General features: G+C 40.8%; 1 protein-coding gene and 1 long non-coding RNA gene across 7 annotated transcripts in view; one reads left to right on the top strand and one right to left on the bottom strand.

The window, feature by feature from the left end:
• The window catches only part of LOC120019693 (protein 4.1-like), a 97,815-nt gene extending 91,407 nt beyond the window's left edge, over nucleotides 1–6,408 (top strand). For all 6 annotated transcript variants that reach the window (XM_038963088.1, XM_038963084.1, XM_038963086.1 and 3 more), the window contains 3 exons: nucleotides 1,146–1,226; nucleotides 2,028–2,143; nucleotides 5,305–6,408. In XM_038963088.1, the coding sequence (XP_038819016.1) occupies nucleotides 1,146–1,226; nucleotides 2,028–2,135 (189 nt within the window). In that variant the 3' untranslated portion in view covers nucleotides 2,136–2,143; nucleotides 5,305–6,408. The remainder of the gene's footprint in view (nucleotides 1–1,145; nucleotides 1,227–2,027; nucleotides 2,144–5,304) is intronic.
• On the bottom strand, nucleotides 5,551–8,258 carry LOC120019695. Its single transcript, XR_005472350.1, has 2 exons — nucleotides 8,058–8,258; nucleotides 5,551–7,557 (listed from the first exon to the last, which is right to left on the bottom strand). It is a non-coding gene; the product is annotated as an uncharacterized LOC120019695 (long non-coding RNA).
• Between the last annotated feature and the right edge of the window lie 19,337 nt (nucleotides 8,259–27,595).

Below are 27,595 nucleotides of genomic sequence, written 5' to 3'. Positions count from 1 at the left end.
GCTTCAACAGACCCCAAACATCAGTGGACAGTGTTGCTAGCAGACTGCTGAAGAATTCAGATTTTCCTCTACTCCGATGTGCCCGTATGTAAGGGTGCCTTACATAAGGGCATATCGACAAATGTTTACCTATTCAGCTCGGGGATTCGAACCAGCAACCTTTCAGTTACTTGCCCAATGCCCTTAATCGCTAGGCTACCTTGCTGCCCATTCAAGTCTTACCTTAACATTATAATTATTTCACAATACTGACGATGGATCAGCTCTTAGAGATATATGTTGAGGCAGTTTATTCTAATGCTTAGATTATCCTCTGCACTAAATCAAATATTGGCCACATTGTGCATGTTAGGCCTACACATCATGAAATTGAGAAAAAATTACAGACAGTAGCCTACAATTAGCTAAATAGAACTCAATTGATTGAACATGAAATGTTTTTCAATATTATTGAAATACAGTACCAGTCAAAAGTTTGGACACCTACTCATTCTGGGTTATTCTTTATTTTTACTTTTTTCTACATTCTAGAATAATAGTGAGGACATCAAAACTGTGAAATAACACATATGGAATCATGTAATAACCAAAAAAGGGTTAAACAAATCCAAATATATTTTAGATTCTTCAAAGTAGCCACCCTTTGCCTTGATATAGGCCTTATGTAGCCTATACTGTATATATATTTTAATGCAGTCATCTCCGTTTTAATTTGAAGCATTTTTACCCTTTGCTTGTTTGTAACAATTGCAAAGACTTTGATAACTTTGTATTTGTAGTAAACTTCGTTCTGAAGTTATCAGCAGCCACAGAGAGAGAGAGAGAGAGAGAGAGAGATAAACATCTTGATTATATGTTTAGAAGAGATCTTCTATGTTTAAAGTGGCGCAGAAGGGCAAAAAATCATTTAACAAGGCACTTAGCTGTTCTGGTTTGAGGCAGTCGGTAAATAACAAGCATTTTCAAGTGCAACTTTAGTAACGAGGGTTTTGGGAAACAGTTCTGAGATTTAACGATGCTCCTACAATGGTTCTAACGATGAACTTAGCCTTAAGATGCTTTTGGGAAACCTGGGCCTGAAGGATTTGTTGTTTTACTCGTACAGTATGTCTGTGCACTTATCCTGAACACCTGGCTGTTTGCAGACATTAAAAGGCGGTCTCTCAGAAACCAGGATCGAGAAGCGCATTGTCATCACCGGAGACTCGGACATCGACCACGATCAGGTGAGCGTCAGTCAGTCACACCAATCAGACACGTCCTCTGGTGGGACCAATTACACAGTACACCACAACAGCTTGTATTACTGAATGGAAGATGTCGGCTTATTACACTTCTGTCAAAAGAAATTCCAACATTTTATACTTCTGGAAATATGATATGAGAATGTACCATACTACTGACTGAGGTCAAGCGCTCATATGTTCAGTTAAGTGGTGTATCTAAGAGAATATATTATTGGCCATTTTTAGCAAGAATGAGAATTCAATGTGGTGGCCCAGTATCTCTGGTGTCTGCTCCTTTAGACTAGAAATGGCAATAAGAAGAGGACTTAAGTGTTTTCAATCAATGTCTCAGCTGAAAGAGATGCATCGATCCCTGTCAAAAGACCTCGCTCTCTGATTTAAAGTGGCAAGAGTCTTTTACCTCCGTATGAGAGCTCATCTCGTCATTAAGCCAAAGAGTACAGCAGACCGATACACTCCACACAAAGAGGTCCCTAAAGAACTCACCGAAATTCACGACAACATATGTTTCCACAGTAGAAGTTCTTCCCAAACCCCAAAGGCACAAGCATGGGCAGATGTCCAAGCCATGCTTTCCATTCCCCCTCCCATCCTTTGTCTTCATTTTATGTTTTGCTGTTTTTTGTTGTTGTCACTGCTGCATTTTTCATCTGTATCCATAGCGCCTCCATTTTGTTTGTTTTCTTTCTGTTCCTTTGTTCCTCTTTATTTCCGTTAATGCCATCGTCTCCCTTTCCTTTTGGGTGTGTTGTTGCCGTGGCATGTTGCCACCCCGGGTAGGCCTTGGCCCAGGCTATAAAGGAAGCCAAAGAGCAGCACCCTGACATGTCAGTGACTCGGGTGGTGGTCCACAAAGAGACAGAGCTGGCAGAGGAGGGCGAGGACTGAGGCGCCAGGTAAGGAACAGAAGCCACCAGGAGGCCCAGGGGTGTGGTGATTAGGGGGGTTATAGGGTTAAGTGGTAAAGGTTAGTCCCTCTCTGCTAGGATTCTACAGTGGCCCTTCTAGCCCAAACCGACAGCACATCACAGGCATCAGCCGGAAATAAGTCCCCCACAGGGTGGAACTGACTGTCTCCTTGTCTTTTTCTTTGAGTTCTCCATCTTTTCTCTTAACTCCCCGTTTGCTCTGTCTGCACTTATGACTGAGCTGTTTTTGGATGAATTGTAAAGTTCATACAAAATGTCAGCAAACCAAACATCTGCAGATGTGTCACTTTTTCTGGTCAAAATGTTTTGTTTCACCGGCTTTACTAACCTCGTGACGTTACTATCTGTATTCTAACATGCACAGTACTGGCAGACTGTGGACGCACACTCTCCACCAGACAGATGACCCCTCATACACACAGGAAGAGCAGATTAATGACAATGGTAATTAATTGGTGTAATGGAGGAGAAGAGAACAAATATTCCCTGTAGGTTGCTAGCGTGAAAGCCCTTCACAATAGCTCTTTCAACAGTCACTCGACCTTGTCAACCCCTGAAGTTGGAACCATTCCAATCCATTGAAGTCTCATGAAGCTTGGATCAAGCCCAGAGAATTGTCTTGAATACACCTCAGTCATAAATCAGTATCTATGGGCCCATCAAATAGGAGCCAGAAATGGATTCACACGATAGGATCAAATGTACCCACAGCAAGGCAGAGGCTCATAGACAATTGTTAAATATAGTCGATTCAGGGGTGCTTGGTGGATAATATTCCTTGATTACTTTGGTATTACTCTGTCCAACCAACTCATTGCTCTGCCTACACCCTGCCCATTTAGCGGTATGTCCATTGGTCGTTTGCTCAGACCGGTAATGGCAGTCGCCAGATGCACAGGAACTTGTTTACAGTTAAGCTATTGCTTAAAATCCATCTCCATGCAGAGCCTGCTCTGCACTTCAGCAATACAATGTGCTAAATGTTTTTCCACCACTTCAGAGGAGGACCCGATAGACCTCCGGCCTGAGCCAGCCCTTCCCACTTGTTAGTTCTGTCATCCTCTCCAGTTATGAATTGTGGGGGAAATAAGCATGACTGCAGCGGCTGCTGAGAATAGAACGACGCTTTGATTGGTGTAGCAGCGTATTTACCCTTCAGTGAGAATTTTGTGGTCGCTCTTGTCAGATCATCAAGTGCTTTTGTCTTGTCTACCTACAGAGCCTTCAGAAAGCATTCACACCCCTTGACTTTGTGTTACAAAGTGGGATGAAATAGATTATTATTATTTTTTTTTACTATTTACACAAAATACTCTGTCAAAGTGGACAAAAAAACTTGATTCAACCAAAGTATTCAACCCCTGAGTCAATACATTTTAGAATGATCTTTGGCAGCGATTACAGCTGCGTTTTTCTGAGTAAGTCTCTAAGAGCTTTGCCCACTTGAATTGTGCAACATTTGCCCATTTATTATTTTCAAAATTCTTCAAGCTCTGTCAAATCGGTTGTTGATCATTGCTAGACAACCATTTCCAGGTCTTGCCATAGATTTTCAAGCAGATTTAAGTCAAAACTGTAACTCAGCCACTCAGGAACATTCACTGTCTTCTTGGTATAAGCAACTCCAGTGTAGATTTGGCCTTATGTTTTAGGTTATTGTCCTGCTCCTAGTGTCTGGTGGAAAGCAGACTGAACCAGATTTTCCTGTAAGATTGTGCCTGTGCTTAGCTCCATTCCATATGGGTTTTTTATCCTGAAAAACTCCTCCGTTCTTAACGATCACAAGCATACCCATAACATGATGCAGCCACCACTATGCTTGAAAATATAGTGGTACTCAGTAATGTGTTATTGGATTTTCCCTTAACATAACACTTTGTATTCAGGACAAAAAGTTAATTGCTTTGCCATATGTTTTGCAGTATTACTTTATTGCCTTTTTGCAAACTGGATGCATGTTTTGGAATATTTGTATTCTGTACAGGCTTCCTTCTTTTCACTCTGTCAATTAGGTTAGTATTGTGGAGTAACTACAATGTTGTTGATCCATCCTCAGTTTCTCCTATCACAGCCATTAAACTCTAACTGTTTTAAAGTCACCATTGTTCTCATGGTGAAATCAATGAGCAGTTTCCTTCCTCTCCGACAACTGAGTTAGGAAGGATGCCTGTATCTTTATATTGACTGGATGTATTGATACACCATCCAAAGTGTAATTAATAATGTCACCATGCTCAAAGGGATATTCCACGTCTGCTTTTTGTATTTTTTTCTCCTCTACCAAATGGTGCCTGTCTTTGTGAGGCATTGGAAAACCTCCCTGGTCTTTGGGGTTAAATCTGTGTTTCGAATGCACTGGTCGACTGATGGTCTTTACAGATAATTGTATGTGTGGGGTACAGAGATGAGGTAGTCATTCACAAATCATGTTAAACACTTATTGCACACAGGGTGAGTCCATCCAACTTGTGTGACATGCTAAGAAAATCTTTACTCTTGAACCTATTTAAGCTTGCCATAACAAAGGGGCTGAATACTTACTGACTCAAGACATTTCAGAAAAAACGTAATTCCATTTTGACATTGTGTAGGCCGGTGACAAAAAAAGTTAATTGAATCCATTTTAAATTCAGGCTGTAACACAACAACATGAGGAAAAAGTCGAGGGGTGTGAATATATCTGAAGGAACTATACCTGGTAGGACGTGAGAGATGCCTTGCTCATCAAAAGACTTTGAAGCAGACGCTGGAGTACTACCTGGTTTTGGGTTTGCGTTAGGGACATGGTGTCTTTTAATCCCATTCGGCTAGTATGTAATGAGAATCCAATTTCTGCTGTATTAGCTCTTTAGCTCTTTAGCTCAAGGCGATTCAGCCACTTTCGCCGAAGCAGATTAAATCTTCCTAATTAAATTAGAAGAGCAAAAAATTGCAGATATGATCAACTGTATAATGCACTGTTAATCAGTGCAAGGCAGTTGCATTACCATACCAAGTTATTTTAGGTGATTTTGATTAAATCTCTAGACACGTTGGACCTTATCTGTAAAATTACTCCAGTTGGTGGTACTCAACACTCCTTCATGTTGAATAGAATATTCAGTCCTTCAATTCTTTCTCTTTCGCAGAGCTGAGAGCGTGTGAAGTTCATACTTGGATGTTTGAGAACCTCCTGTCATCTCCCAAACCGAGAGTCAACCTGGTGGGAAGACTGTCGAACAACCCCGAGGCTGAACTCCTGTGTTTCATTGCACATGTTCCTTTTTTTTATCACTCAGAAAACCACTTAGCTAACATTTGTAGCGTGTTTCAATTGTTTTGTGCTTTTTGCAAAAATAAGAAAAAAATTCTGCCATTATTAGAACCAGACAGGATTTATCAAGTGGTCATTTTTATTGTTGAGTAGTATTCACATTCCTAGTATGTACAGACGGGTAATGTTATGAGAAAGTCATTTCAATATCTATCTTCCTGTATTCATGCAGTTGCAGGTGGACAGGTATTAAGACTAAGTGGGTATATTAGCTTTGGGCCTGGTCTTGTTCCATGTGGTCTTAGAGTCAAATGTTTATCTGTTTTTGGGAAAAAGGAGGAACAGCAAATTGTATTTAATTGGGTGAGTTTCCAAGGGACTAGCAAAGGACGGAGCACTGTGTCATTTTGTACATTGCACTACAGTGCCAACACATGTTCTGCTCTATGCAGTCATAACAAAAACATTCCATTAAAGGGCAGGTGCTTTTCCTGTACCTCCCTCAGAAAAACCACAACAAAATTTAAATTTAAAACATGAAACACTTAGGCAGCTTGGAAACCTTTGCTTTTCCATAACGTTCTGGCATCAATAATCAGAAATATATTTGTAGAAACATATATTTTTTGCTATCTTTTAAACTTTCTTTGTCAATCAGTAAACTGATTTAGATGTTGAGGTGTTTTTTTCTTTGCCCCTTCTTAAATATTTTTAATATTTCAGAGGTTTTTTGACAACTACAAGAAATACACAAAATTGCCATTATTTTTATCTTTTACCTGTAGATAAAGAAGATGTCTGTCCTTAGCTCTCTCTGCAATCTGACCAACCTCACCAAACCCAATGACGGTGTCAATTTGCTATTTGTATAGCAAATAATCTTAGATTTTTAGCAGCTTTAAAATGTTGTCTCCCCCTTCTCCCCCACAGCCACCCCACCCTCTGTGTAACACTGTTGAAATAAAATGTTATTCTCTGATTGGATGAGTTTGGTTCCTTTTTACCAGTGTTAGGGAGTAGTGAACTACATGTAGTTCAGCTAGTAACTAGAACTACATTTTGCAGTAGCTTGGTGGTAGTTGAACTAAATTCAAATCTAGTTAGTGTTTTCAGTAGTTAATTACTTCTTTTGCAATGTAGCTAACTACTGGAACTACACTAGAAAATATGCACTGTACAAAAAGAAAAGTTGTTTAGACAGTAACTTACTGGCAGCCAGTTTCCTATAAGCTACTGTAAAATAAAAAGGAACAGTTTTACCGTATCTAATACTGTTACTGTATTTGATTTACCGTACTAATAATGCTACTGTAAACCGCCTCTTACTGTAAAGGCTTATTTGCATATTTTCCAGAGTGCCTTTCGAATGAATTGTAGAGTTACCACCCATGACTGTATTTGTTAGTGACAGAGACATGGTTGTTGCATTCAATGTTCAGTCTTTTGTCCTTCACCAGGTAAGATCCTAAGTGAATATGTTATCATAAAAATGTCATTCTTTAATACAATACATGGGAAGTCTATGGGTATCTGCTAGCATGCTAGCAACTTCCTTAAAACTACACGCAGAGACATGAAAATGGTATCCACAAGTTAATCTGACTCTGGGGAAGTACCTCAGTACCAAAACACTGAAGTATCCCTTTAACAAAAGCTTATTGTGGACTTCTCAGTTTCTTAACCTTTTCAACCATAAGGAAATATTCTGAAAATAACTTGAACCATTCTTAGAAAGGTAACACTATAATTGCAGCAATAAAAATGCACTTTGTCTCTGCATTACAACACCTTGTTAACCGTAATTTGGAATTCCATATTGGTTGTTGCTTCACTCCATGGCTTAGCTCGTGTTTTATCCATGATCTGGTGGTGTATAGTCCTCAGTCCTTGTATTCAGCATCTCCATCCACTGTACTCTCACTGTGACACTGTTCTGTTTGCATATTAGTTCTCAGAAGGCTGTACTGTACCCAGCAGGGCAATATCCAGCGTTGGGCCATCCACAGTTCCCCTTCTTAGGTGTACATTCTCCCCCCAGCCCGTCGTCTCTGCCTGGGTGATGTGATTCTGTTGCGCTGCCTGGAGGCCATGTCCCTGGGGTAAGGTGCTTCAGACAACTCTGCCTCTACTGAGATAAAGAAAGAATATAGTCGTTCTGTCTCTTTGTGTGTGTGGTCAAATCTTCTCTGTCTACAGCCAGCAGGGTTTGAAAGCTGTGAGGTCTGAGCCCAGCTGAGAGGCAGAGCTCCATCAGTAATACTATCAATAATGAAGAAGTTGAGAAAATAATGACCAGTGACAAAGCCTTCAGGCCAGCTCCACACTAAGGAGCTTTCCAATGACTGTTACGGTTCTCTCAGACAGGGTGAACTGTTCTCAAAATTGTGTTTAAAAAAAAAAAAAAAAAAGTAGTCCTTTTTCTATGCTAATGCAGCTGTAATATGCATGTCAAATCATACCAGGTTTACACGGGCTAGTTGTCCTATAGCAATATGCTACAAGTAGTATGTTACAGACAAGTAAGAAGTTATAGATATTGACAATTTTTGTCTCATCTAATTGTATATTGTCAAAAATCACTAATTTGTTAGCTGTTATGACAGACAAAGCAGAGTGCAGTTAAATTACCTTCCTTCAGCTTCCAATTCAGGTAAACCATGATCTGTATCAACAGCAGAGTGACAGGCAGGAAGACCCCAACCCACAGCAGCCATCCGGGGACCTCCCTGAGAACCTCTCTTAGAAACAACACCAAGCTGGACATACTGATGGTGGTAACTGGTGAGACTGAGGCCTTTGGCTCTGTGACACTGCTGTAGTATTACCACTGGTGATTTGGACTTTGTGCGGTTGTTTAAACAACCCTGTGATTACTAAGTGGATTTACTGCTGCCTAGTTAATAGTTTACCCAGCCCGGGACCTGTGCAAGGGGGCCAATCCAGACGTGAGCCCCTGTTACCCTGTTCTGATATTATAAACATACAGAGTCTCCGTCACTTTGCATAGTTATCATTTCTCTGAGATGGTATGGGGTTTGATGGGAACATCTCGTCTGTTGAAGCAGATATTTGAGAGATTTCAATTGGCCAAACAGAGATTTTGAGTGAAGCTGTTGAAAGGTTATCTGTGTGAATGTCTATTGACTGGTTTGTTTAGTTTAGAATTGTGACATAAAATAGATTTGACTGGGCTGTTATACTGACCTCTGAATGGATGGTTGTGGAAGTCTACACTTAATCAGAATACAATCGAAATCTGAATTGATCAAATCATTGCTATCTGTCTTACAAAACTCCCTGAGGTATTTCAGTTTGTTCGATTATAGGGTTTATAAGACTTACTTATTATGAACAGGCGACGTTCCTCAACTTTCATTATTGACACGATAAGCACCGTTTCCTTCGAAACAGGCTTTACTCTCAACTGCGATAGTTCAGCTATCGAATACTGTCAATGTGCATTGTGTGTTTCTTGAATAAGCATGACCGAAAGTTCCCTGCTATGATTACAGAAGAGATTTACAACACTTAATGAGCAACTCTCAACCCAAAATACTCCCCCCAAGGGATTGCGTTTCATTTTCAAGGGTTCAAGATTACAACCAAATGTTCTGTTTAGAAAAAAGTCAGTTGGCTCCTTCGTCTGGCCTAGTAATGTTAATTTGTTTGCCATTCAAGGTAAGGTTATTCTAATGAGCCATTGGGATACTACGATTAAAAAGCCATTTTCTCAATCGTCTCAGTCAGGCCATTTCTGAGGCTTTCTCCTGTTTTTGTAGTTTCTTAGTGCCTTGTTCATTTGCATACTGTGGTATTTGAGAAATCCATAAAATAAATCTTTGATCTGCCACAGTTTTGTCTAATCAATCCCTCGGCCCTAGAAACTACCATCACTGTCTCAGCCATCAAATGGTGAGAGAGCCACAGCTCCAAAGAGAGAGAGAGAGAGAGAGCGCGCGAGAGATCGAGAGAGAGCTGTGTGTGAAATCCAACTACCATCATAATGGAATCTGCCGCGTGTCTCTTACTTTGGCTACTCAGCCCTACTACTTCACTGGATTTAGTCACGACTGACATTTTCCACAGCTTGCTCGCGTCCCATTACATAAGCACACTAACTGGGGTTTTGAGTAGGTATCGTCGCTCTCTTGTTCGTGAGGGTTCATAGGCTTAAGTCGTGTGTTTTAGGCTGGGTTTTGAAAGAGAGTAAGGGCCAGGGTGTGCTGCTTTTTATATAAATATTCTTCTAGGCCTCCACGGTGCTCTATAGTTCATAAGAATACAGTGCCACAAACTCGGATTTTGATTTGAGTCTACTAACATGTCATTACGATTAATCAGTGATTCAAAACCCAACAAAGTGTCGCGAGCGCTAAAAATAGCTCAACAGTCAGTCTATTTAAAATATGGACTATTAATGATGGAGATGAAAAGTTCAAACGCTGCCACAAAACATAAGCAACTCATCAGAGCACGTAATTACCTAGCCCCAACCCAGAGCAGACGTATTTAATTAGGCTGTCATGTTTAGACTTCCTCAGACTTTAGTAGCTACTAAACCATGATTGATCTCCTGTTTGTAGGGAGAGGCCACAGTAAGTGGATGTCTCCCCTACAGTGATCAGGTCTGGGCCTACTCTCATTGCCTAAGCACCACACTTCTCACTCGAGGGGGGTGTAGAGAGCATCAAAACGGGCATCATTCTGGATTCAGTCTATTGCCTGTCAATTGTATCGACACTCACTGGATGAGACATACGGGTGGGGACTCTAATAGTGTGATTAATCAAGGCAAAATTGGTCATTGGCGTTTTCATTACTTGTTGATGATGACAGTCATGGGCAGCATACTTTATAGTCACTGTATTTTCTCTCCTTGATAGATGAGCATATAACATTCATCTGTATGCTAGTCAGACTAGAAGAGCATTTCAATGCCTTTCTGCCGTTTTGTTATGTATCTATCCAGAGTTGCCAATGTGTTAAATGCCACTACGCTTAATTTGAGGACAGCTGACAATTTTTCTTTAGTCGCCATCACTCAGCATCAACCCAAGGTTATTTTAGGTTTCAAGATCAGTCTGTCATTTCTCACTCACATATATATATATATATATTCCAGCTATTGATTCTGCTCCTCTGAAAAAATGGATTATAATGAAAACCCGCTGAGGTGTGTGAGTTGTTTGACCACTGTATTGTCCATAGTGAATGTAGGACTGCTGTCTACAGCAAGTCAGTACTGTAGGAAGTGGACCCACTACTTTTCGTTGATGGGATGAGATGGTCTTAACCTTTCTCCTAAACCCGCTCCCTGACCAGCCCACCCACATGGATCTGCTGGAATGTAATTTACTGTATGAACAGATTACCTTTCTGTTTTCTACACATCAATCAATCTCCGTTGATCCCATTCCACACCATAAAGCTTCTTCAAGGTTAAATCTTTCATACTACTAATATATACATGATGTACTTGTTCCGTCCTGTACATTACACTAGATTTGATATTTAATGGTTTGCATCTGCCCATCAGCGGTAGGAGAAGAGAGAGCAGCACAATCATGGTTTGCTCTTCAAACACTGCTCCTCCACACCATTTTATGAGCTTGTTTGTTTTCCTGTAGTGCAATGTTAAGTCAACTGGTAATTATTTTTCCAGGATGATCATACTCTGTATAAACTAAACTATTACAATGTTCTACTATAGGCAGTGCAGTGGAGGACTGCAGAGCTGACAATGTGTTTGTGTTTACTAGAGCGTCTTGGAGACATTGCGATGATGTGCGTCTGTCTGTGAGGAGCTGTTGGAGCCCAGGGTTGGCAGGGCTGGGAGTTGAGATTTGGTTCTATTTAGTAAGCTGCTCTTTTGCATTGAGCGGCGTGTTATTGCTGCAATGGCGTGTTTGAAACCGTTGTGTAAATGTGTGTTTATGAACACAAGGATGAGCTGCCAGCTGCTTCAATAGGGGTCGAATGATGCACATTTTTCCATTCTATCAGCGTGTCTATTAGCCAGGCCCTGGAAGTTTTTTTTTTTTTAGCACGACAAAAGGAGAACCAATATTAAGACATAAACACGTGCTCAAATTAATTAATTCTAGATATGTTTCTGTTCTGCCCGTCAGCCCTGCTGGCTGGCTCTTTCATCTTTTTGGGCTCTCCTGATCTTTCCCAGGTGGAGCACAACCAGACACTTGACGATGACCGGATCTGACAAGGCTTTGAAAATCTAGGATAAATATTGGATTGGTGTTGTGGCGCAACAGGGGCAGGAATTGATTAGAAAAGGAATTTGCCTTAACTCTTTAACAGAGGCATGTCATGGTTGTGGGTAGACTGCTCTCTCCTGCCGCAATTCACAAAATAAGAGGGCTGTAAAGAAAAATAAAATACTCTGACAAACCCATACAAGACAATATGAGCCAATCGCAACTCCCTATCTGACGATCATAAATGAACATGTTTATTTTTATCTATTAGTAGCAGCATACTTCTGTATTACAGTTTGATTGTTCTCTTTTACCAGAGCCTGCAGCTCTCTACTACTCATAGTAGATAAGGAAGTAGTGTTTACAGAGGTTCTTGCGAGGTTGTACATCCATTTGAAAGAGAGTGAGGGATTCATTAGGAAGAAATATCGTTAAAGTAGGCGTTCTTCTCTGCATCAGGTTTGAGTAAAAGTGTTTTGACCTCTGCCCTCTGTATCACTCCTCACAGAGAGCCTTCTTACCTTGATGACGAGTGTGTGCATTTTTTGTTTTTTTAAACTGCTTTTCATTCTATAGAAGCTGCCAAGTGTATACAGCAGAATACATGGATGTAAAATACAGTATGTTAAAGATGAGCGTTAAAGATGTTTTGGTGTAGGACATACGGGATGGTGGGAAAGATTATGATTTCTTCCTTCATTACTTAGGTTTTCAGTGAGAAACATCTTGGGCCCTAACACTGGATGCTTGTCAAGCATAATTTACCATTTTAGTATTCTGTTAATGGATTATGCCTCTGGAGGGGGCCTATGCATTTCCCCACCTCTGTACACTGGTGTATGACTAACACATACAGACACAGTAGGCTATTCCCTCCCATGTGGGTTATGATACATCTCTTCTTCTGTGTGTTTCATTATGATTCATCTTTCTGAATGTCATTATGGAACAATAATATATTCCACACATCATGCTATGTCAGTGGGGTAAATCTGTTATTTCTAGGAGTTTCACAATATATTTGGTGAAAACACACTACTCTCATTTGTGGGAATTCAGTCAATCTCCCATTTGCCTGTAACAAGAAATGATGCACATCGTCAATATTCCTGTAGTGTATTGAGATGCGTGAGGAAACTAATCCCCGTTTGGATATATGCAAAGTGTACCCTGGTATGGGTAGTTTTGTTTCTGTTGGGTAACTATGGAAACAGTGCTGGTGTGTAAATGTGACAGCGGTCTAATCCTGTGGTGTGAATGACACATCCTGTTGCGTGAATGACACATTTAGAGGAACCGTTTGTTGTGTAGGCTACAGAGGTGAACTGTCCAGGGGTGTAGTTGATAGCTTTTAGAATTCCACTGTTGTTATGTAAGGGGATGTGTTTGGAATAGTCATTCAGCTTTTAGACATCTGTGTTTTAGTGTGTACAGCCACTTGATCACCCAAACCTATCTACCATACTGAAATGGTTTCAGCCTCATGCTCATGGAAAACAGATCACTGTTGGTAGTACTACAAGCACAGTACACACACTGAGTGTACAAAACCTTAAGAACGCATTGATTTGCACCCCCTTTTGCCCTTAGAATAGCCTCAATTTGTTGGGGTATGGACTTTACAAGGTGTCAAGTGTTCCACAGGAATGCTGGCTCATGTTGACTCCAATGCTTCCCACAGTTGTGTCAAGTTGGCTGGATGTCCTTTTGGGGGTGGACCATTCTTGATACACACGGGAAACTGTTGAGCATGAAAAACACAGCAGCGTTGCAGTTCTTGACACAAACCGGTGCGTCTGCCGCCTACTATCATACCCTTTTCAAAGGCACTTTACATATTTTGTCTTGCCCGTTCACCCTCTGAATGGCACACATACACAATCCATGTATCAAATGTCCTAAGATTTAAAAATCCTTCTTTAACCTGTCTCCTCAAATTACATCAAATTGTATTGGTCGCATACACAGATTTAGCAGATGTTATTGCAGGTGTAGCGAAATTCTTGCCATGCTGCCATGTCTGTCGGCGCCCCTTTATCTACACGGATTGAAGTGGATTTAACAAGTGACATCAATAAAGGATGATAGCTTTCACCTGGATTCACCTGCTCAGTCTGTCGAGGAAAGAGTGTTCCTAATGCTTTGTACACTCTGTGTATATTTTATTATACTAGAGAATGTACATACGGTTGTGTGGGTATAGACTGTTCAGCAACTGTAATGATACTTTATGTGTACAAGCTGCTGGACAGAAATCTCCGTTGAAAGAAAAACCCATTAGTTGGTAAGTGGAGTAGCGCATATCCTTTTTCTAACCCCAGGGAGAGCCTGTTTTTTTGGCTCATAGAGGAAACTCGTATTTACTGTGTGTTTTTTGCCCTTGTGAAAGGATGACATGCACAATCTTGGCACTGAGAAATGCCAAGTCGTGGGCATGGAGAGAAATCCGGTCCGCCCATTTTTTTGTTGAGCATGTGTCAACTTAAAAACAACTTTAAAACAACGTGACTTGAGAATTACAATCTCATCATCTGACTTAAAAGGATTTGATTGAGACTCATGGCAGTCAGTTTAATTTCATGTCCTAAGACACTGGAGATGTTTGACTGAAAATACATATTCAGATTTAGAAGGGAAATGAATTGAGGGCAGGGGTGTTATCGCAACAGAAGGGGTCCAAAAGGGAGCTAGTAACATACATGACATTGTCAGTCTGACTAACAGCACACGTTATGCATAAGCATGGCATATGCTGTGGATTTGGTGACATACAGCTTGACCTCAGTGTAATTGCTCTTCCTGACTCCCCATTTCTGCTTTTCTTTTCCAACAAAGCTTATGTCATACAGCTCTCTGTCTGTCTTCATATCTGGGACAGTGCTTTTGAGATGGAATATGTTTTATTTAGCAGCCTTTCTAAGTGCACTCTAACATGAATTGAGAGAGCCATGCACCAGACTGTATTTTTGACATAGCTACAGTAGAGAACGTGGCTGTCACTGTGTGATTATTAAGAAAAATGACGCCATTATTGATACACCATTACAGAGATATATTGTTTTGTGTAAAATCGTCCACATGCTTCCCAGCCGAAACAGTTCGGAATAGTTGGTGCATATATTATGACATTTTGTTCGTTTTAGACTTCGGTAAGGGTTTTTTCGTCTGTTCGGCACATTTTCTTTCTTGAGGCAAGCCGAAGTCATTGAGAAATACTGCACCAAACATCTTAGTTAGATGTAAAATTGCACGACTAAGATCTCCTCTGACAAAATGTCAAAATTAATGACAGATTTCATGAGTTGTCTTTTCTTTTTTTCTGACTTTTGAGGAAGTGGCTGGCTACGGTGTCTCAAAATGGACAAAGAGTACTATCTTGTTTTTCAAGCGAAGGTCTTTTAAGGGAGTATGTGAGCACACTCGTTCTGTTCGCCAGCCGAACTGAAGCCTTACGGCGCCGCGCTCCGGATTTACTGTACTCGAGCTTTTAATGATGCCAGTTCTGTGATTTTCAGAAGGTGATAAAGTACTGTACCACTGAATGTTAGGAGATGGAACTGACTGCTTGTTTACAAATTTAGCGCATGTCGTAATGTAAATAATGTACAATGAGCTCCAAGTTTTGGGACAGTGACACATTGTTTTGTTTTTTTGGTTCTGTACTCCAGCACTTTGGATTTGAAAATGATACAATGACAATGAGGTTAAAGTGCAGACTGTCAGATTTAATTTGAGGGTATTTTCAATCATATCAAGGTGAACCGTTTTGAAATTACAGCACTTTTTGTTCACAGTCCCCCCCCATTTTTCGGGACCAAAAATATTTGGACAAATTCACTTGTGTATTAAAGTAGTCAAATGTTTAGTTTTTGGTCCCATATTCCTAGAACACAATGATTACATCGAGCATGTGACTCTACAAACTTATTGGATGCATTTGCTGTTTGTTTTGGTTGTGTTTCAGATTATTTTGTAAGAATAGAATGATTCTAAACACTTCTACATTAATGTGGATGCTTCCATGATTACAGGAATCGTGAATAATGATGACTGAGAAAGTTTGAGGCATGTTATTGTAATGGTGAGAGGTTGGCATGTCTTGGGGGTATGATATTTGTGTGTCTGTAACTAAAACAAATAGTTAAGGCATCCAACAAGTTTGTAGAGTCACAACCTAGATGTAATCTTTGCGTGCTACAAATATGGGACCAAATACTAAACTTTTGACTACTTTAATACAGGTACAGTGGCAAGAAAATGTATTTGAACCCTTTGGAAATACCTGGATTTCTGCATAAATTGGTCATAAGATTTGGTCTGATCTTCATCTAGGTCACAACAATAGACACAGTCTGCTTAAACTAACACACAAACAATTATACGTTTTCATGTCTTCATTGAACACACTGTGTAAACATTCACAGTGCAGGGTGGGAAAAGTATGTGAACCCTTTTAAGAACTGGTTGACCCTCCTTTGGCAGCAATAACCTCAACCAAACGTTTTCTGTAGTTGCGTATCAGACCTGCACAACGTTCAGGAGGAATTATTGGACCATTCCTCTTTACAAAACTGTTTCAGTTCAGCTATATTCTTAGGATGTCTGGTGTGAACTGCTCTCTCGAGGTCATGCCACAGCATTTAAAATCGGGTTGAGGTCAGTACTCTGCCTGGCCCACTCCAGAAGGCGTATTTTCTTCTGTTGTCGATTTACTTTTGTGTTTTGGGTCGTTGTCCTGTTGCATCACCCAACTTCTGTTGAGCTTCAATTGCCAAACAGATAGCCTAACATTCTCCTGCAAAATGTCTTGATAAACTTGGGAATTCATTTTTCCGTCAATAGCAGGTTGTCCAGGCCCTGAGGCAGCAAAGCAGCCCCAAACCATGATGCTCCCTCCACCATACTTTACAGTTGGGATGAGGTTTTGATGTTGGTGTGCTGTGCCTTTTTTTTCTCCACACATAGTGTTGTGTGTTCCTTTCAAACAACTCAACTGTAGTTTCATCTGTCCTCAGAATATTTTTCCAGTAGCGCTGTGGAACATCCAGGTGCACTTTTGCAAACTTCAGACATGCAGCAGTGGCTTCTTCCGTGGTGTCCTCCCATGAACACCATTCTTGTTTAGTGTTTTACGTATCGTAGACTCGTCAACAGAGATGTTAGCATGTTCCAGAGATTTCTGTAAGTCTTTAGCTGACACTCTAGGATTCTTCTTAACCTCATTGAGAATTCTGCGCTGTGCTCTTGCAGTCATCTTTCCAGGATGGTGACTCCTAGGGAGAGTAGCAGCAGTGTTGAACTTTCTCCATTTATAGACAATTTGTCTTACTGTGAACTGATGAGATATATTTTGTTCAAGGCATGTTTCACATCAGGCAATGCTTCTTGTGAATAGCAAATTTTGTGAGCATTTTTTACCGGGCAAGGCAGCTCTAACCAACATCTCCAATCTCATCTCATTGATTGGACTCCAAGTTAGCTGACTACTGACTCTAATTAGCTTTTGGAGAAGTCATTAGCCTAGGGCTTCACATACTTTTTCCAACCTACGCTGTGAATGTTTAAATGATGTATTCAATATAGACAAGAAAAATGCAATAATTCGTGTGTTATTTGTTTAAGCTCACTGTTTGTCTATTGTTGACCAATTTATGCAGAAATCCAGGTAATTCCAAAGGGTTCACATACTTTTTCTTGCCACTGTATAAGTGTATTTGTCCCAATACTTTTGGTCCCCTAAAATGGGGGGACTATGTAGAAAAAGGGCTGTAATTTCTAAACGGTTCACCCGATATGGATGAAAATACCCTCAAATTAAATCTGTCAGTCTGCACTTTAACCTCACAGTCATTGTATAATTTAAAATCCAAAGTGCTGGAGTACAGAGCCAAAACAACAACAAAAATTGTTTTTATTCGAGCTGTCTAGCAAAACTGTTATTTTTTATTGAATGCTGATTTAGACGATTCTCTCACTGACTACCCCTCTACCTGACATCTAATAGCCTAACCCAGACACAACCTGGTCGTCAGGCTCTGTCTCAGTATTCGACTTGAAATCAATATTAATCTGTCTGAAATGTTTAAATATCCATTTGGGATTGTCAACTTAAAAGTTATGAGGTAATGTATTCACTGTGAATGTGGCATCACACTTTCTTGTGTAGTTTTAAGGTCTTCCTAATTGGCAGCATGTTGTGTTGCTGCTTGATTAGCGTCAGGGATTAGGAGATTCCACCCTCTGTAGAAATGTGTTTTCCAAAGGTTGGTATAGCAACCTGATAAATTCATCAGAATCTGTAAATGTATGTGAAGTTGATTTCGGATTACATTTTGTCCTGTGCTGAAATGACTGTATATTCTCCTCAAAGGAACCACATCCTCAAAACTCATTCTGCTGTACTACAGTATCCAGTGCCATGCATCCCATCCCATACTGGTCTATTGACAGGCTCCATCGTCAAAACATTACCATTGCTGTGTTGAGGGGCATGTAATACTGTAAGTTGTACTCTATGCTTGTGCTTAATTAAAAATAATTGAAATGTATCTGTCCCGTATGTGCCCAAACAGGTTGATAAGCTGGCCTCATATGGGGCTCCAGACTCAACACTACCCTCAACTAGCTCAAACCAAGTCTAAGAGAACACACCAGTCAGTTACACCTTGGTATCATTGTCTTGTTTGGGTTGCAGTCTCGTTGGTCTCTCATCTGAATCCTACAGGCAGAGCAGTGTAGTGGCACTTCACTTGATGGGAATGACCTTTTCACCAAAACAGATGGTAATGAAGTCCCTACATCTATTTCCCCTGTCAGAACGTTTTGAATTGTACTTTTCTATTGGATGTTGGTCTTGTACTGCTACTTGAAATGATCGGTGTGAAGTGGATGTATGTCAGTATGTCAGTACTTTTCAAACATTTACCTGAATTGTGAACTACGTTTGGATGCAGAGCTACAGTAGATTGGTGTCGCTATACCACAGTACTGTATGTACTGTCAAGTTTTTGCTGCACTTTTTGGGGGGGACGGGTTGGTGGGGCATAGACAAAATTATTGTTTTTCTGACATTGTGGTTCTAGATTGATATCAACATGAATTCATTACTGTGATGTTTATGGAAACACCACTTTCCTGATGTCAGGGATTCACCGCTTGCTTGACATTTTGCCGTTTGTGAGCGTAAAATAACGTCATCTGTTGCCTCCCCTGTCTATTGTTCTAATGATGGTATTTTCCCAGAGTGGCATCATCTCCAGGCTAGAAGCTTCCTTCCCTCTAGCGCCCACCACTCATTTAAACCTCCTCTCTGAGCGCTTATCTATAACGTATCAACTCAGTGCGAAAGAGATCCTGACACCTCCCGCTGCTCCCTCCCTCTTCTCATTGCTGTAGCTCAGACATCAGTCTTAATGACTCCCAGGGCAGTGGCAACCCGTCATTCATGGCAGGTGGGGCTGGTTTGCGCCCCACATTTTTAGCAAAAAAACCCACATTTTATTATTTTTGGGGGCTTGCCTGTGTTGCATGTTATTTTGGCATTAATACGTGTCACATATCAGCTAAAATTGCCAAAATCCATTGCCAGGCCAGATTACTACCCGTCACCACCGAAGATTTAATTAGTGTATTTCCTGGTGAGACAAGGGGACAGCCCCCCCCGGAGGTGAGGATTGCTTTAGGGTCGGGGGCCTTCTCACTAGCCTCAATCAATTTTCCGCTTCATTCTCACTCAGTGTAAAGATCCATCTTGTCAGATATCATCTATCCAAAATCCATGGTCTTTGGTTTGTTGTTTTGAAGGGTGGCAGTTTCATCCACAATTTAAAATGGATTTTCACATTGTTTGCAGACAATGATTATCCTCTTAGATTGGATTCAACCTGTTGATACAGTACTTTATTTTCAACATTGTACATCTAATTAAAATGATAGGGGAAAGGTGCTCTGTAATGTAATTAACTCACAAATCAAGGGAATCTAAGGCCACAAGGACATTGGATCATGAGATCAACAATGTTCTTATTAGATGAATCAGGCCAGATGGTTGAAAGACTAGGCATTAGGAGTGAGGGCTGGGGAAAATTGTAATTACTAAGATACTACCTCTGAGTTTTTAGTTCAGGCGTCCTGAGAGACAGCTTCTCACAGCTGAGAGAGAGGAAGGTTTTATTTGTGTTATCTATGTGTCAGTGCAGCCATGGTATTTCCTGTGTGTATCAGAGCTCAATTCAATGGCTGTCTACGGTGGAGGACACTGATCTATATCGCCAAGAGAATCCCTTTTGTTCTGGCCTGACGTCACATTAATAAGAATGCTATATATCAGGGTTTCCCGAACTCGAAACCCTGCTATATATAACCAATGCTATTCAATCTGACTCAAGTCATTATTGTAAAACAAAGAAATGTTTTCTGTCTATATACAGTGAGCTCCAAAAGTGTTGGCACAGTGACACGTTTTGTTGTTTTGACTCTGTACTCCAGCACTTTTGATTTGAAATGATACAATTCTTATTAGGTTAAAGTGCAGACTGTCAGCTTTAATTTGAGGGTATTTTCATCCATATCGGTTGAACCGTTCGGAAATTATAGCAAAGCCTTGAACTTGAGACAGAATAAGATGTCACTCTGGTGCCACAGCTCAGTGAAGTACAGCAATCAGAGACACCTGGCTTCAATCATTTCTTTATTTGGTGATTTTATGATGAACAGGTTTAGGACATTCAACTGGTGTGGAGCAGGAGGGGGGAAATCAGTTTAGCTCATTTCCACTGCTTTCCTCCCTGCGGTCTGTAATATGCTTACGTTCATAAAAATGCGTGAAGCAAAATCTGTCACTCTCTTTTTTTATGAAATGGGGAGATAAAAATATAAAAAATATGCCAGGTTAATTGCCAATTAATCTACCGTTTGTGTGTGTGATGGAGGGGCTGATACTGTTTCTATGGAGACTGAGGATGAATCGGGCAGCAGAGGGGCTTGGGCTTTGGCTCTGACGTAAGGTGTCCAGTGAGGATCAATCCTCCATAGGTACATCAGGTTTAGGAACTACAAAGGGTAACCCCCACAGTGGGCAGCCATTCAGTTTCTGAGGGAAGCCAATGTTACCCACTCAGAGATCCCTTGGGTGTTTGTGACGTTAATGTTTGATTGTGTAGTGGTGTTTCCTGTTATCACACTGTTGCAGGGGCTGTATGTTGAAACCATTCTATTCTCTATTATGAATTTGACATCTTGGAATATCACATCAAATCGTTGATATTCAGCTACAGCATGTACTGTACAGATCAATGTTGTGATTCAACATTAGGCAGATATGCACATCTCCAAATGTGTCAAGTTGATTTGCTTAAGCATTAAATCATACGGTGACTGCAGAACTTTACAATATCACCTGTTATCAGATTTAGTAATAAATCAATATCCATTATTTGTGGCCAAACCTAAGATGAGTTCAGATACCCTGAATGGTTGATAATGAATCACATTGGTATTGTAACTGTGCCTGTTTTTCTCCTTTAATTAAATTCTTATTCCCATAAAAAAATGCATTGTGATTAAATCTGCTCTGCCTCTTGCTCAAGTGGCGTGGGCTACAGTACATGGTGAAAGCAGAATGAAGATGGATACTAAAAACACCATCTGGGCAAAGAATCCTCCATTTGCGTTATCCTGGCATTGTGATGGGAACGTCATTTTTTTTGTCAACATTTCCAACAGAGAAACTTGTAATGAACAGAAATTAATTTACCAGAAGGGTTAGCTGAAAAATATCGCATTAATACACATAACTGAGCCGTGAAGCTTTTAATGTGACAGTCGTTGAAATGTGTTGAAACTGAAAGCAGATATCACATCTGTCTTCCACTGGAGGAGCTGAGGATTGCAACTGGAATAATCACTGGGGAATTCTCATGTGGTGAATCTCATTAGAGAAAGATGGCTGGTTGGGAAACAGCTTCACCATATTCAACAAAATAATAATTCCATTCCATACTATCACCGTAGAGAAGCCCTATATAGATGTAGGATCTTAATTTGATCACCCTGTTGCAGGAGAACTTTGAGATTTAAAAAAAGCTTCTGAAGTTTTTAATTTCCGCTTTGAAATTTCGGCTTGATTTTCCCTCACGAAAAATGTATCAACCCCTACAAAAATGTCCATAAAAAATCCACATAATAATTCACATTTCCTGATTCTGCAGGTAAATTTTTTTCCCGCTGTAGTAGCAAACTGGCTCAGATTACAATCCTACATCTGTATGTAACCTTGTGATGCTTTGTAGCGTCCATTATCTAAGTGTTGCCCCTCACTTTAGTTTTACATTGTTTACGTATATGAAAGGTCGGGCTGTCAGGATGTCTGTTAGAGCTGTTCTGTTCGCTGCTCCACTGCTCACACCTGCCTGTTCCTGCATCACAGCACACTCAGTACTCTCCATTACCCAACACTGTATAGACCATGAATAAGGTACCACCGTTTTTACTAACTGTAACTGAATATCATGTAACCATCTTTGAGGAGATAGAAAATGTCTCAGAACGACAGTAATAACAACCACCTTAGAAATCATATCAAACATGGTTGAGAATTGTGCTACCAGAGACTACAAGGAAAATGTTGAGGAGCAGGTTGCCATGGGGATATAGTCTCTCCAGCTCTCACAAGGAAATCAGTGCATTTTTTTTCACAACAGTCCTTCCCCTTTTCAGACACATGGCCTGCATGGCCTGGCTTTACTGTGGTGAAGATCCACAGCTCTGTCTGTAGGTCTAGCGCTTCTGTGGAATCAGTTGCTGCTGTTTTATTACTTGACTATTACTAGTTTCTTACATGTTCTAATGAGTGGGAGGACGAGTGTCTCTCTGCATTCCGGGAAGCCTTGGTTTATTATTCACAATGTAAAATGTAGTCCGTCATCTGAATGTAACGGCAACAACAACATCAGCGCTAGGTTACTCTCCCTAGTCCATATTTCCTGTTTGATAGTCTACCAGCCTCCCCATGTTTAGCTTGTCGTCTGTGATTTGGCCAATGGGAGAGAAGGGCACAAAGTAACAACTAAATCATTCAAATTAGAAACCACTTAGAAAGCTGTTATTCAATCTGCTAATGCTTGGTAAGTGTCTACATGCCTAGGAAGTTTTTCTTGAATCGATAAATACTTGTTTTTTTATTGACAGGTTTTTTTTCAGTCCAAATTCTCTTTTGTGATTATTGACCTGTGGAACAGTCCCTCTGTATCTAATCATAATATAGTATGTCCTTTTTATCAGTAAGAAGAGGTCTTTTGATTGGTATGGTTGACGATGATAATAATTATTGTTGTATTTTCTCAAGACCTAAAATTCAATGGTATTTTATATGGTATTTAGACACATTTACATAATGGTATAACATTTCCCTTCTTTACATCAAGTTTGCCAGTACAACTATATAATACCTTAGTTTAATTTTCCTATCTTTAATTGTGGCTATTTTGGCAATAAAAATATATATATTTAGTGTATTTTCTTCCAAATATCAGTTTCAAATATATATTTTTTGTGTGTTTTTTACCATTTGAAGACCGTGTAACATTTAACCCCGCAGCCTGTTAAAATTAACCCCACCAAATTTATTGTAACATTAATTGTAATGTTTTGACTTTTATTTGTATTTTATTTAACCTTTATTTAACTATAGGCAAGTCAGTTAAGAAAAAATTCTTATTTACAATGATGGCCTACTCCGGCCAAACCCGGTCGACGCTGTGCCAATTGTGCGCCGCTCTAAGGGACTCCCAATCACGGCCGGATGTGATACAGCCTGGATTCGAACCAGGGATTGTAGTGACGCCGCTTGCACTGAGATGCAGTGCCTTAGACCGCTGCTCCACTCTGGAGCCCAAGACTCATGACTTATGCCTTGAATTATAAACTACTATGTCCTAGAAACGTAGTTGATGTGTAATGGTAGCTGAGATATGTATATTATTCATCTAACTCAAATCATCTTTTCATAAATGAGCAAAAGACTGAAAGTGTTACTTTGTGCCCCAGTCTCTCCTATGAGCAGCCTATATGTGGCCTGACAGACATTTTTATCATGCGCTCGGTCTCTATAACCAGTGTTCAATCCAGCCAGCAAGGGAGAGGTCGGCTGGGGCTGAGCGGTGTGGCCTAAAAAGGACATCTTTCGCTATTCGTTCAAGTAGTGTTACAAAATAAATATTTATCCAGGCCACGCCGTTCCTCATATAAAACAAACTAAATGAAACTTCTATTCATGTTGTTTAACTTTGGATGTGTGTGCTCATATGTACTATATTTAATGGAAGGGAGAGTCCTGTTCTGTTTCTTCTCAAATATGTTTAGGAATGTGTTCATTACTGTGAGGAACAGCAGAGGGATACTTAATATTATCATTACGTTCAAGTACAAGAAAGTATTGCACAGTTCAGCGCTATTGTGCTTTAAGGAGGTACCGTTCTTTACAGTTCTCATCCTGGGCTTGCACTATGTTGACTATTTTGTGGATGTGGACTGTATTTTATTCAGTGGTAGTGCTGTAGGCGTGATACTGTACCAAATGTAGTTTCATAGCCGTTTTTTTTTTTGTCTAAAATGTAGTGTGACGTTTTTTATAGATTTTCTCATCTCACATCAGCACCTTTTGAGTTGAATAACAGACTCATGACAGAAAGGGTGTGTGTGTTTGGGTGTGCTTTCACATGCGTGTCTCTCTTAGTGTGTGTTTTGTGTTGAGACCGCATGTTATCAAAACCCAACACGTTTCTGGTGTACGTTTTACTAATGGGGCTTCAACCTTCGAGAGGGACAAACGAAGAGGATTAGTTGCCGTTCTATCATCCACTTTACGATGAATGCTCGATGGCAGGATTAAGAGTGCATTCAATTAAAGGTCACTGTGTTTTTTAATCCTCTCAATGTAGATATTTTGAATTTAGTTAAATTAGCGACAGCTTTTTTGGAGAACACCGTCAAAGTCCAGTCTTTTTACTGTGATCGAAATAATTTCCACCGGACATGTCATGATGAATGATTCCAACCTTTAGATATTGATCTCAGAGGCTTGATAAATACTCCCAATTCCTAATAGGTGGGTTGACTTTAAAGGGACAGCAATTGTATCAATCACAGTGGGCTGCATTCACTGCATTCAGTCTCATCAGAAATAAGCCACGCAAGGGGAAATAAATGGGGGAAGTTACTGGTATTTATGGTTTTAATGGTGGTTTTTGATGTGATTTAATGTTGTGAGTAAGTCTTAAGTGCTGGCCAGCTGGGCCTGATGGTTAAAATAGGACAGAGAGACAGATGGGAGTGGATGGACACACAGTTATGATTGAGCTAAACACGGTGACTAGGAAGGATGCAGCAGCCACATGCTGTACATGTATTGATACACTAGTGCTGTGTCGAAATACCTAATACTGTTTGCTAAGGTCTCAGGTTAAAAATAATGGTCTCAGGATCAGATTGCCTTTACCAGCTGTGAAGGAAGGTCATTGGTGTATAGTGAGTTACTGAACCTGACGCATGTACAAATATTTAGGGGATAGTTTGATATGATTAGCTGATATAATTTTATGTAGATGTTTGAGTACGTGGAACAATGATAATTTCAACAGGCAATACATTAGGGAGATCATTTGGCAAATTTAAGAAACGCCCCCAGTGGTACTGCTTCCTTCTCTTTTCTCAGTTCTCACCGTCACACTTGACCGCATTAGAATTAGAATTATACAAATTATCCATTCAATTAAATGACTGGCACCTTGCCACAGCTTTATGCAAATGTGTAATTGCATTTGAGGACAAGAACCCTGAGAAGAAAACACTTGTTTTAATCTAGTGTGATCATTTCAATGTAGGGTGTCTGGAGAACAGTGGGGGCAGATGAGGATAGGCTTTTTAGTGGCGAGTAACACATGTACTATTGTACTAACTGACAACATTGTTTTATGAGTGCACAAAAACTGTGGACTTAACCTTGATGCACCCAGACATTTTAAAGCAACTTGTAAGAGTTTTACTTTCACCCCAAGAAAGCAACTGTACATTAATACAGTATTATACTTGCTCAAGGTAAACAAACAGACAACACAGTGTAGCTATCCAAGGTCAAATGAGAATTTGTCTGGTAAAATTGGAATTGTTCACCTTTACCCTGTCTCTTTCTGAGTAAATCTTTGTATTCCCTGGCTAGTGCACATAAATCATTAATTTGACCTGGAAACATCCATTGAAATATGAATGACATTATTACACAGCCGAATGAATAAAGGAGGACTGTTGTAAAGCTGCCAAGGCCACCAGTGGGAGGTTACAGCTAAACTGTGCTCTTTAACAACAATACAAACTGTTTAATGATGTGTTGTGGATGTAAATGGGTGGTAGAGGCCAATTCACTCTATGGTTTAAAAGCTCCCTTTATTTTCTCAAGCACTCCTCTAATAGTCAGTGAGCGACAGTGTTAACTCATGATTATGTAGCCGACTGTATGTAAATAGTTGAAATGAGGACATTTGCATTGAGGGTGTAAATGAGGGGTTTATTACGCAGTATTAGGTACTAAATGTTTGTTTATTATTAGAATGAATGTGTGTGTGTAGTGTCTCTTGAGTGCCAAGGGTCTAGTGTGTGAGATATTCAGGGTCATATCTTAGAGTGCTTGCAAGTCAGTGGAAGCTCCTCCTCCTCCTCAGTGGAGGCTCCTCCTCAATCCTTATCCCAGTCTGCTGTTCCCACATGCTTCAAGAGGGCCACCATTGTTCCTGTTCCCAAGAAAGCTAATGTAACTGAGCTAAACGACTACCGCCCCGTAGCACTCACTTCTGTCATCATGAAGTGCTTTGAGAGACTAGTCAAGGACCATATCACCTCCACCCTACCTGACACCCTAGACCCACTCCAATTTGCTTACCGACCCAATAGGTCCACAGACGACGCAATCGCAACCACACTGCACACTGCCCTAACCCATCTGGACAAGAGGAATACCTATGTGAGAATGCTGTTCATCGACTACAGCTCAGCATTTAACACCATAGTACCCTCCAAACTCGTCATCAAGCTCGAGACCCTGGGTCTCGACCCCGCCCTGTGCAACTGGGTACTGGACTTCCTGACGGGCCGCCCCCAGGTGATGAGGGTAGGTAACAACATCTCCCCCCCGCTGATCCTCAACACTGGGGCCCCACAAGGGTATGTTCTGAGCCCTCTCCTGTACTCCCTGTTCACCCACGACTGCGTGGCCATGCACGCCTCCAACTCAATCATCAAGTTTGCGGACGACACTACAGTGGTAGGCTTGATTACCAACAACGACGAGATGACCTACAGGGAGGAGGTGAGGGCCCTCGGAGTGTGGTGTCAGGAAAATAACCTCACACTTAACGTCAACAAAACAAAGCTGATGATTGTGGACTTCAGGAAACAGCAGAGGGAGCACCCCCCTATCCACATCGACGGGACAGTAGTGGAGAGGGTAGTAAGTTTTAAGTTCCTCGGCGTACACATCACGGACAAACTGAATTGGTCCACCCACACAGACAGCGTTGTGAAGAAGGCGCAGCAGCGCCTCTTCAACCTCAGGAGGCTGAAGAAATTCGGCTTGTCACCAAAAGCACTCACAAACTTCTACAGATGCACAATCGAGAGCATCCTGTCGGGCTGTATCACCGCCTGGTACGGCAACTGCTCCGCCCACAACCGTAAGGCTCTCCAGAGGGTAGTGAGGTCTACACAACGCATCACCGGGGGCAAACTACCTGCCCTCCAGGACACCTACACCACCCGATGTCACAGGAAGGCCATAAAGATCATCAAGGACAACAACCACCCGAGCCACTGCCTGTTCACCCCGCTATCATCCAGAAGGCGAGGTCAGTACAGGTGCATCAAAGCAGGGACCGAGAGACTGAAAAACAGCTTCTATCTCAAGGC

This window comes from Salvelinus namaycush, chromosome 24 (assembly GCF_016432855.1).
Source record: "Salvelinus namaycush isolate Seneca chromosome 24, SaNama_1.0, whole genome shotgun sequence".
NCBI lineage: Eukaryota > Metazoa > Chordata > Actinopteri > Salmoniformes > Salmonidae > Salvelinus > Salvelinus namaycush.
This window is presented reverse-complemented; position numbering and strand designations above follow the sequence as displayed.